Source organism: Vulpes vulpes, chromosome 4 (genome assembly GCF_048418805.1).
Source record: "Vulpes vulpes isolate BD-2025 chromosome 4, VulVul3, whole genome shotgun sequence".
In the NCBI taxonomy this organism is placed as follows: domain Eukaryota; kingdom Metazoa; phylum Chordata; class Mammalia; order Carnivora; family Canidae; genus Vulpes; species Vulpes vulpes.
In genome coordinates this window covers 98,726,645-98,738,763 of record NC_132783.1, presented here as the reverse complement: position 1 = coordinate 98,738,763, position 12,119 = coordinate 98,726,645, and the positions used below count along the sequence as shown (strand labels likewise).

Below are 12,119 nucleotides of genomic sequence, written 5' to 3'. Positions count from 1 at the left end.
ACAGAGAGGCAGAGACACAGGCAGAGGAATAGGCAGGTTCCCTGCAGGGAGCCTGATGTGGAATTCAATCCCAGGACCCTGGGATCAAGACCTGAGCCAAAGACAGACGCTCAATCACTGAGCCACCCAGGCGCTCCTACTTGTATGTTTTATCTAATCTTCACATTATCATCCCCATTGCATGGGTGAGGAAACTGAGGCCTCAAGAAGCTAATAGACTTATCACATAGCTTAGGGCACAGCTGCTTGTGCACCCAGGACTGTCTGATGCTGAAGCTGCTGCCCTCATGACTTAGCTGAGACACTGATCTTGCATTTGCTCATGTCAGGGTAAATCTGTTTGTGATGTAACTGCCTGAGGGGCCTCTCACCCAGACCCAGGCCCTCCTTCTTTAGAGAGAGGGCTCATATCCTGTGGTAGGCAGAATAATGACTTGCCAAAGGTGTCCATGTCCTAATCTTCAGAACCTATGAGTATGTTAAGTTACGTGGCACAGAGTAATTAAGGTCGCAGCAGTGGGATTAAGGTCACAAAGCAGCCCAGCTGAAATAGGGGGTATCTGGGATCATCTGGGGGGGCCCCCTGTAGTTACAGGGAAAGCAGAAGAAGAGTTGGGGGAGATGCAGCTGTGGAGGATTACAAGAGAGGTACAACACTGCTGGCTCTGAAGATGGAGGCAGGGACCTTGGGCCAAGCGATGTGGTGGCCTCTAGAAACTGGAAAAGGCAAAGAAGCACATCCTATCTAGAACCTTGCAGTTCGGAACTCAGCCTTGCCAACACCTTGATTTTAGCCCAGTGGGACCCACCTTGGACTTCTGACCTACATATAGGACTGTGGGATGATTAAATTACATTGTTTGAAGTTCCTAAGTTCGTGGTAATTCGTGGCAACTAGAAATCATCACAGGGCCCAACTGGCTGTGCACAATATAAATGGAGAAAGAGAATCTGGGGGCACCAGCTGACTCTTGATTTCAGCTCAGGTCATGACCTCAGGGTCATGGGAGGGAGCCCTGTGTGGGATTCCATGCTTAGTGGGGAGTCTGCTTCTCTCCCTACCCACCCCTCCCCCCACTCACACAGGTGCTCTCTCTCTGAAATAAATATTTTTTTAAAAAAAAGAAAGAAAAAGAAAAACAAGATCTGCTTCCAAACATCACACACCTCCAAGCCCTGGAGACCCCAACAAAGAAGAGAAGGCAGTGGCAGACTACTGAGCAGCCTTCCTGGTCTTACAGCGAAGCCTCTGCTTTTGACCTCCCTGAAATGGAAGTCATCTGCTTTACTCAACTGGACACTCCTTTTAAAATATAATTTTTTTGGGGGTACCAGTTGGTGGCTTAGTCGGTTAAGCTCTTGGTTTTGGCTCAGGTTTGTGATCTCAGGGTCATGGGATCAAACCCTGCATTGGGCTCCATGCTTGGCAGGGAGTCTGTGTGGGATTCTCTCTCTCCCTCTCCCTCTGTCCCTCCCCCTGCTCTCTCTCTCTCTCAAATAAATAAATATTTAAAAAAGAATAAAAAATAAAACACAAGTTTTGGTGGCTGGGAACTGTGTGCATGGGTGTGAGTGAACAGGGTGGACAGATCTGTGGAAATCTAGAAATTAGGAGATATGTTGTAGGTCTTCTTAAGAACTCATATTTGTAGGTATTTGTGTGGGGATTAAGCAAACTTGTCACAATACAACAACAACAGCAACGTGTGCCAGGTTGTCAGCACTTCACATCTACTACTGACTGGCTGGGTCCTCACATGAGCCCTATGAGCTGTGTACTATGACTGCCCTATTCTACAGATGAGGAAGCTGAGGCTCAGAGAGGCAATGACTTGACTAAGGTCACAAAGAAAGCGGCAGAGTCAGGATTCAGTCCTAGGCTGAATCCTGTTCTCACAGTCTCAGCTCGCAAGATCACAAAGAAAGCGGCAGAGTCAGGATTCAGTCCTAGGCTGAATCCTGTCCTCACAGTCTCAGCTTGCAACCATCTGCACTAATGCTTCATTGCTAGAGGGAGAGTAAATTGCCATGGCCAGTTTCGAGGCAGGTCATTTGGCAGTATCTTAAAATTCAAAATATGTGTACCTATGGTCTAGTACTATGTCTCATATCTAACCTAAGGAAACACTCACTGGTAAGTGTTTTGCATATGGACAGACTGTTCATGCTAGAGAAAAATATGGTTTATTCAGATCAAATAGTATATAGATGTTGAAGCAGTAAGAAGGGCTAAATGTTGACTAAAAAGCACATTGCAGATCAAAATGATTAAATATATAGAATGATGCCACTGGGGTTAAAAAAACTACAAAATTATATTCACACACAAAATACTGTGTGTGTATATGGTTATGTATCTATGTATGAGTACACACCTGCACACATGCAGAGACACAGGCCACAAATAAACATATACATACATATACACATATACACGCATATGCATGAAGACATGTATACACACATACGCCTATGTACAGGACAGCATATGTGAACACAGGTGTATGTGTGTATACAGTTATTAAGAAGGATTCATAGTAAACTGAAAGAAGGTCTATCTGGGGTTTGGAAACTAAGGTTTGGGACTAAGGTTGAAGCTAATGGAAACAACAGATTATACTTTATTTTATTTATACTTAATTTTATTTATTTATTAAAGATTTTATTTATTTATTCATGAGAGAGAGAGAGAGAAAGAGAGAGAGAGAGGCAGAGACACAGGCAGAGAGAAGCAGGCTCCATGCAGGGAGCCCGACGTGGGACTCGATAGCGGGTCTCTAGGATCAGGCCCTGGGCTGAAGGTGGCACTAAACCGCTAAGCCACCCGGGATGCCCCAAAACAACAGATTTTAACTTTATCATTAATGTTTTTTTTTTTTTTAAAATATTTATTTATTTATTTATGATAGTCACACAGAGAGACAGAGAGAGAGAGAGAGGCAGAGACACAGGCAGAGGGAGAAGCAGGCTCCATGCACCGGGAGCCCGACGTGGGATTCGATCCCGGGTCTCCAGGATCACGCCCTGGGCCAAAGGCAGGCGCTAAACCGCTGCGCCACCCAGGGATCCCTATCATTAATGTTTTAAGAAGAATGTGTCCACATATACTTGGGTCAGTAAAATATAATTAAACATAAGTGTTGCCAGTTTGGTGGCCACTGGAAGCCCCCTTCCCCCACTTGCCTCTGCACATACCAGGCTTATTATCCTCAACACCCCATCCTGGCTGCTACTTTCCTCCCGGCAATGTATTCTTCCTGATTTGAGGCACACAGGCTGCTCAGGGGGGTGGGGGCTGCCTTTCTAGTTTCACTGGGGCATCCCAGCCACATCCATAATCTGCATATACTCATTCCCAGGAATTAGAAAGTCACATGCATGGCCTTGGGGCCAGCTGGAATTGGTTTGGAATGCCAGCTTGGTAACCTGTTTTGAGATCTTGGGTGAGTGGTCATGGTACTTGGAGTCTTGTTTCTTTAGCTGTGATGCAGGGATGGCAGTTGCTGTATTGAGTAATTAAAGAATTTAGTGGGCTAATGCTGATCTTATGACTAATGGTAACATGATCCAGATGCTGCTGCAAACACAGCCCTTCCACTCTGTTGGCCTGTATCTAGTCATTGGGGTGTCTCAGAGGTAGGCCTACTAATGATATTGTTAGACAATGTCACATTTTAGCCACAACAAAGCCCAGTGAGTTTATGCCATTTTTTTTCCTGGAAGGGATCTGCTCATCCCCTACTCCTTGCTCTTTGCCTTCAGTGGTGTCAACGGCTGCTCTGTGGCTAAGGAAGGCAAGAGGAAAGCAAACCACATCTTTGAGTACTTACTACGTGCCGGGCATGGGTGTAGGCACACTCTAAGTAGTATCTCATTTAATCCTTGTAACAGCTTTTTGAAGTCGAAGCTTTTTCTATTTTTTAAAAAAGATTTATTTATTTTTTTGGGTGGGGGTAGGGTGGAGGGGCAGAGGGAGAGATAGTACCAAGCACACTGGGCTGAGTGTGGAGCTCAATGTAGGACTTGAATCCACAACCCCGAGACCGCAACCCAAGCCTAAAAACCAGGAGTTAGGTGCCCAACCGACTGTGCCACCCAGGTGCCCTGAAGCTTTTTCTATTTTGCATATGGGAGAATTGAGGGTTAGAGAGAAGCAGCAAGCTGGACTGCTGTATAATGCAGAGTTCAGATGGAAACTGAGGCTAAGTGTTTGATCATACTGCCTTCTGTTCCAGACCTGACCAGTGTACAGGACCAGGGGAAGTTGTGATGATGGGTGGGGCAAGGAGATAGGTGATATGACTGTCCCACCAGAGCCCACAGCTGATGGAGCCTTCATGAAGGGTCCTGTGGTAATCAAAGGCAAATTTCCAGTGGAATGCTAGACTCCATGTCTCCAAGTGCTTTGAAACCAGAAGACAGATTCATGAAATGTGGCCCTCAGAATAAATCGGTAACAAATGACCCAAAAGGATGCTGGTAAGTTGTGACCAAGTTGGATATTTGAGCACTGTGATCAAACAGGGGTAGCTTTCTAAGAGAGTGTCAGCTGGATCTATGGAAACTGCCCAGCTTAGACCAGCTACTGTAGTATCTGTTTCCAAATCTTTCCTGTCCTAGGGGCTTGGTGACAGTGTAAGGCAGGGAGGGAGGTGGCTTCATTACCCTACCTGACTCATTCTTCTCGATGATGTCCACCACCTGCCCCACACTGAGGCTGATCTCCGAGCTCTCCTGCTTCTGGTAGTCTGCTACCACCACGTACTGCTCCAGGACCATGGGGTCCACTGAGGTCAGGTCACCCCCTGTGGATACAAAACCTTATCAGATGTCACATCTGGCCACCACTCACACATAAAGGAGCAGGAGCCAGGAGGGTAGAGGATGGGTCAGGAGAACATTGCAAAGCCTGAAAGAAGCTATTATAGGGCTTACTTCAAGGGTCACCTCATCTATTCATTCTTTCATTAATTTGCTCAAGCAACCGTCAAAATTTACCAAGTGCCTATTTGATGCAGAAAATGTGCAAGCCACTGGGGATTCAGAGTTGGTTAAGATATGGCACTTGCCCTGAAGAAGCTGATGGCCTAGTGGGAAAAGTGCATTCACCCACATCAGTCTTTCCTTCCATTTGTCCCTCTGCCATGACTCACCCATCCATCATCCATCCAACCAAACATCCATTCATCATCCATCCACCCATCCAAAATCACCCATCTATGAATTCATGAGGTCACCAGTGATGTTCCAGACACTCTATTAGATGCTAGGGGGTACTAAACTGAACAAAACAGATATGACTCCCAGCCTGAGTAACTTAATCTAGTGGGAGAGATAGACACATGGACAAACATAGATAATCATAAGTATACAGGATGATATAAATTATCAGTATTTGATTGCTGCATTGCTGAAGACAACCAGGATACTGGACGAAGAATAATTGGGAAAGGCGATGCCACATTCAAGGGGGTCTCCTAAGGAGGGGACATGAATTCTCTCTCCGAGAGAATGGGGAGAGAATGATCCAGGCAGCCTCTCAGATAGGAAAGGTCCTACAGCTTTCTAGGAATGGGGAGGAGGCTAGAGGGCTGAAGCCCAGTGAGTGAGGATACACAGGTAGGCATGGGTCAGAACAGGAAGTTTTGATTTTTTTTAGCCCTCAAGCAGAAAGCTGCTAAAGAGCTTTAAGAAGGCAACGAAAAATGCAGATTGACATCTTGAGAAAGGTAATTCTGGCTGCCACATGGAGTGTGGATTAGAGGCTGGCAAGAAAGAATGGAGGAGACCAGACGGAGGTCATGGGAGTTGTCAGGCAGGAGACAATGGTAGCTTTGGACCAGAGCAGTGGCAGTGAGAAGAGAAGGGTATGGACAGGTGCTCCAGGAGAGGCTGTTCCCACAGGATGCCATGCCCTCCGGAGTTGCATGGTCCTGGTTATGTACTAAGACATATCTGATAAACAGAGGAAGATATCATATAATATGGGTGATGTAGAGGGACATCTGAGTTCAGAGACTCCAAAGAGAAGGGAACAGCCTTTTCAGAGCAGCAGAGTGAATGTGGTGGGAGGGCAGCCTGACATTTGTGGCCACAGGGCCCTGGTTTTGTGAAAGTCCTGATTCACAGTATTCCCTCCTATTGTTTCCATAAACAATTGAAATATCCAGGAAATCCCACATTTCTGTGTTCAAACACACCAAATAATGGAGTGGTGTGTGTGGGTCAGCTCACACTAAGCCGATTCTGTGCTTCCCTTCCCAGCTCTATTGGGTGACGCTTTGCTGGTAGCTTGAAACTGGCCACAGTGGGAGTATTTACACCATGGATATTGGCAAATGCTACAAAGCAGGGCTTTCGATCAGAAAGCTGGTTGTGAAGTGTTTACCAGCATGCCAGTGCGCTCCTGCCTCTAGCATCCAGAAGCAGCACAAAAGCCCTTTGTTAGAACCATGTGCTCTGAATTTGTGATGTGGAAAACCAGAATAGGGCATTGTAGCAGGGTGAAGTGTCACTGCTTCTTGGCTCTTCCTGACTGAGGGTAATGGAGGGAAACAGGAACCGGGGAGGGTCCCAGGTTGCCCTGGGTAGAGAAAGCATGGGAACAGAGAAAAAGCAGAGGAGAGAGATGGAAATGTAGACCGAAGGATCGGGAGCAGGTCAGGAGGGAAGTAGCCCCCCTGAATGCCCATCACAGGCTACACATCATACATAAATTACATCAACACACCTACCCTGGAAGATGGGTACTGTCACCTCCCCCGCCTTTAGAGACAAAAAAAGAGAGGCTTTGAGACATCAAGTGACTTGCCTTGGGTCCCACAGCTGGATGGTGACAAAGCCAGACTTAAACCAGGTCCACTGGGCTTAGAGGCTCTCCAGTGTGATGGGGCGTGGTGGGGGTAGGTGAGGAAAGAAAAGATGCTAGGGAAGGCAGGATGGTCTGAGGCCCGCTTGCTTTCCTTCCCTGTGGGTCTCCCCACAAGCACTCACTCCCTCAGACCAGTCAGGCTGGGTCTGATTTTCTTGTGTCTCTCTGGGCTATCTTCTCTCATCCTCCGGCACCTTCCCCAAGGTCAGGCTACAGGGCTGGTTTCCTCCAGTACGACAGTCCACCTCAGCCAGCCCAGATGCTTGAGCCTTTCAGTAGCGGCCTTCGGGTAGGCTGGTTACTGCCCCTCCCGCTGGACCCATTAGATAGGGAGCTCTTGACAGCAGAAGGCTTGACAGTGTCCTGAACCACCTGGCACTGTGCTCACAGAGGTCCTATCATGTGAATGAGTGGGGGCAGATGCTGGCCTGCTGGAGGCTCCTGGCTATTGCAAGCTGGGGACAAGTTCTCCAGGGAATGCAACAGGTAGAGACCAGAGTCTATAGTTTTTATCCCAGGATATAGCCTGCCTTACAGATCACAACCCTAGGTATGCAGCTACCTTTCTGTTCTGGCCCTCAGGTGGGCCATATCCAGGCAACTATGCTTCCCTGTGCCTCAACCTGAAAGAACTGGAGAGACAGGAGAAAAGCAGTCACTACACAGACAGGTTGGAACCTGTGCCCACTGCTCAGATGAATACCCAGGGATATGTCCAGGTCTTCCTTGAAGGAGGTCAGGGGGCTGGTAGGGTCTGGAGGTAGGTCTGGATTCTTTCCCACCCAGCCACAGGTTTGATGCGGGTGGATCTTTTTAGCACCCTCTCATCTGACTTCACTCGCATCCTCACCGGGGCCCCATTCTCTGCACCAGGGTCTGAGTGAGGATTCTTGGGGATGGTGGAGGCAGGCGGCTGACACCTGTAACTGGTCTCTATCCTGCCAAACCCTGGCCTAGAATGTGGATGTCTCTTACTAGGCTCAATAAATATCTGAAGGAAAAAAAAAGATTTTTCTAAAACTCACCTTTAAAGGCTCAGAAATTCATTCAGAAATAAATTAAAATGCCTTTCTTTATAGCACCTATAACAGAGTGTTTAACCATCTCTTTTTCCTACCAAACTGTAAGAATTCTTCCTACATCTTGTTTACCTTTGCATTCCCTAGGGACCTAGAGCCTTGTCAGGTGTACAGTAGGTACCTAATAAACACTTAATAAGTAACTGTGTCTGTCTTGTTCAGTCAACACTTAGCACAGACACTCAACGGATATCTGTGGAGTGAATCACCAAAGGACAAAGAGAAACTTCTAGAAACTCTTTTGCTTTTCATGGGTCCAGGCCTCCTCCTAAGAGCACATAATGCTGACAGTTATTGCAGGAACCTGTCCAATTTTATGTGCAACCAAAGACTACTCCTTCTTCCTTATAAGGAGGGACAGAGGTTTGATGAAGTCAAGGTGGAGTTAAGTCTGGTTACTCTGCCCAAAAAGCTAATTGTAGCCACCCAGTTTTGACAACTGATGGTTGTTATCCCAGTTTTTAGGATTCTGATCAATGGACTGATCTATTCATTTCCGCACCAATTCTCTGGAGCAACCAGGCTGCCAAGGGGGCTTGGGAGAATGAAGAGCAATGACAGAAGCAGAAAATCACAAGACTCACTGCAAACAAGACACCAATCCAGGAAATGAGGTCAGGGAGCAAGGTTTAGGACTCTAGGCTGGCAAGAGAAGATCTTCTACTGGCACACGGCTCAGGGAAGCCAGCACATCCTCCAAGACTTGCTCAGGGGTCAGGTCTGTGTCTTACATCTCCTTGTTCTTCTAGGACAGCAGCTTTTACACTGACGTTTCCCTGCCATTCAGTGGTTTGGAAGAGAGTGCATGGGGCTGCTTTTCCAGCACCAGGTCTTCTGTCTTCATTTTACCCAGAGCACTCAGCTTATGAAAATGTCATTCCTTTGACTGGCTAGGATTCTCAAACTAGGCTTCAGGCCAGCTAGGTGTTAGGTGGAGACACCTACTGGTGGACAGCAATATTGTGCCCAAGCTCTATAACACATTGTAACAGCAATCTCTAGAAGCTGATGCCAGTAGCTAACCAAGTATCAGCAACTGCAAGTTTGAAATCTAAGTATTCCTATGTATGGAACACCATTCTTGTGGTCCATCAGGAATAAGAGAAGGAAGAGGTTAGTAGAGAGATTCGACAGTGGAAGGGTGATTTTCACATTAAGCAACGACTATAAAATATTCTCAAGTAGTATAGTGCCCAAGGTACCATAGAATTTTCTAACTGGAATATTTTTATTCACAGATGACATGTCTTGTTTTAAAGATAACTGCCAAGGAGTGAATTTTGTCCCTCCAAAATTCATATGTTGAAGCCTTAACTACTATGAGATGGCATGTGGAGGCGGGCCCTCTGGAGGTAATTAGGTTTAGATGAGGTCATGAGGGTGGGGCCCCCATGATGGGGACAGTGACTTTATTAGAAAAGACACTAGAGACCTTGTTCTTGCTCTCTCTCTGCCATGGAGGACAGAGCGAGAAGTCAGCAGTTTAGAAGCTAGGAAGAGGGCTCTTGATGGAAACTGATGGTGCTGGCACCTTGGTCTCAGACTTCCAGGCTCCAAACTTGTGAGGAAATAAGCTTCTGTTGTTTTAGCCACTAAGTCAATAGTATTTTTGTTATGGCAGCACAAGCTAGACTAATACAGCAAGTAATTTTATCAGTGGGATTTTCTTTCCAGAAATTTACTATACTGCCAGTCTTTTTTTTAAAAGATTTTATTTATTCATGAGAGACAGAGAGAGAGAGAGAGAGAGAGAGAGAGAGAGAGAGAGAGAGAGGCAGAGACACAGGCAGAGGGAGAAGCAGGCTCCATGCAGGGAGCCTGAGGTGGGACCCGATCCCGGGAGCCCAGGATCAGGCCCTGGGCTGAAGGTGGCGCTAAACCCTGGAGCCACCTGGGCTGCCCTATACTGCCAGTTTTGTTGAAAGAACCAGTAAATCAGAGAATGCTTTCATAAGAGGAGAAAAATCAAGAAGAAAGATGCTCTTTAAATAATCTGATGACCTCTTAAGTTATGGTAGGAGGCTTTTTTCCTGCAAGATGAGCAGACATTGAGACCACATTAGCCAAAGTCTGCAGGAGTCAGCTGGCTGGCCATGACTGGCAAATTCTGGAGACAGATGAGCTGTCTCCAGTCCAGAGTTCTGGCACAGAGATCTCAGGGTTTGGGCTGCCAACCTTAAATCCCTTTCACAGCCAATCAAGAAGGCAAGTTCTAACAAAAAGGACGTGTGCAAAGGTCAGATTAAAAAAAATAAAGCTAATCCCAGCACGGGTCCTTAGTTTGAATGAAGAAAGATGCAATTTTCCATCCATGAACTATAAATAAATCCATCCCCCATCATTGCAGGTGAATGGTGTAACAGTCGTCACCACAAATTAGAGCCTCTTCTTTCTTTTCCAGACCAGTCCCCTCATCAAGCCTGTTCTGACCGGACACTTTGGTTTTTGTAGACCAGAGCTGTCTCTTTCCAATCCTTCCTTAGCCGTTCCCTCCAGGAAAGTCTCTGCACCCTGGAAGCCAGAAACTCTGTGACCAGCCCAAGAGTGGCTGTTCGTCTTCTCCTCTCTCTTCTTTTCTAAGAAACCGATCATTATCCTCAGCAATCAAGGACCATGTGCAGCTCTAACAGGATGCCATGGTTCTGGCCAGTAGCTATTAAACTTGAAAGTGGAGCTGTAAACAGACTGGTTGGGGAAAGACGGGCGTTCACTCCAGACGCCCAACCTTGAAGCAAGAGACGCAGCTCCTCTCCATTCTGCCTTGCAAGAACAGTCTGAGCCCTGTAAAGCTGACCACAGGCCTTATACCCAGGGAGCAGTAAAGGGACCAGAGCTGTTAAATTTGGACAGGGACACCCATGTGCTTTGAATTAATGGTGGCAGTATAAAGACTGCAGCAAACATGTCACACTTAAAATATGCCAGGCATTGTTCTAAGTGCTTTATACATATTACTATAAATCCTCTAATAATCCTCCAAGACAGATTACTATTATTATTCTCCTTTTACAGCTGAGGGAACTGAGAGCCATGAAAGGAAGCATCCTTTTTTGCTTCTGGGATCTCTGCTTGGTCCCTCTCTCCCCACATCATTATCAGTACCCTCAATCTTCCCAGAGTCCTGGATGCATAAAAGAACTCAAGACTGCTGGAAGCTCTGAAGACCATGCTGGCTCCAGGCATGGTGGTGTGGGCAGGGCATTTTGCAGATATGTGGGGTCAGGGAGCATAATCCTGGGTCACTGGAAGTAAAGGTCACACTGTGTGGATCTAAAGTATCTAAAGTTATCAACTCCAGGGATGCATGGGTGGCTCAGTGGTTGAGCATCTGTCTTTGGCTCAGGTCATGATCCCAGGGTCCTGGGACAGAGTCTCACATCAAGCCTCCCACAGGGAGCCTGCTTCTCTCTCTGCCTATGTCTCTGTCTCTCTTTCTGTGTCTCTCATGAATAAATTTTAAAAAATCTTAAAAAAAAAAATAAAGTTATCAACTTTATTTATTGGGCCTATGAGGACTCAGCCATTCCTCTGTGCAAACTTGAATGCCCGCCTTCTCTTTTTACATCGTTGCTCTAGAGAGAAGAACTGTGCCATCCCAGGATGAGGAGGGGTGCTGGGAAGGAAGGGAAAGGATGCTCAGGAGAAGGGAGTGAGTGCCAGAGGTGCTGGAAAGAGTGGCCTGCTACTGCCCAGAATAGCAGCTGACTAACAGAAGCATAGAAGCTTGGTCCAAATATGTGAGGCTCCCGCCACCCGCCTGTGTGCCTCTCCTCAGCCTCAACCGCCCTTCACTCTGTGGAAAGCTCCCGCTCGCTCCTCAAGACCCAGCATCCCTTCTCTTTTGAGACTTTACAACACCTGGGAGGATTGCTTTCCGCTGTGAGTCACCACATTCCTCCATCTAAAGCAGATGAGAAGTATTTAGCCCCCCACAGCTGGTCAGGAGATGTCAGGTTCCCCCATTCCTCTGAGGCATTCTCAGGGAAAGACAGCATGTCTTAACCACTCTGTAACTTTTTTTTTTTTTTAAAGATTTTATTTATTCATGAGAGACACACAGAGAGGCAGAGACATAGGCAGAGGGAGAAGCAGGCTCCCTGAAGGGAGCCCAATACAGGACTCGATCCCAGGACCCCAGGATCACGACCTGAGCTAAAGGCAGATGTTCA

The 12,119-nt window shown here is 46.8% G+C and overlaps 1 protein-coding gene across 2 annotated transcripts in view; it reads right to left on the bottom strand.

Moving 5' to 3' along the window:
- The window catches only part of SH3PXD2B (SH3 and PX domains 2B), a 102,055-nt gene that overhangs the window by 26,003 nt on the left and 63,933 nt on the right, over window positions 1-12,119 (bottom strand). For both annotated transcript variants that reach the window (XM_072756588.1, XM_072756587.1), the window contains exon 7: window positions 4,671-4,805. In XM_072756588.1, coding sequence (XP_072612689.1) covers window positions 4,671-4,805 — 135 coding nt within the window. The remainder of the gene's footprint in view (window positions 1-4,670; window positions 4,806-12,119) is intronic.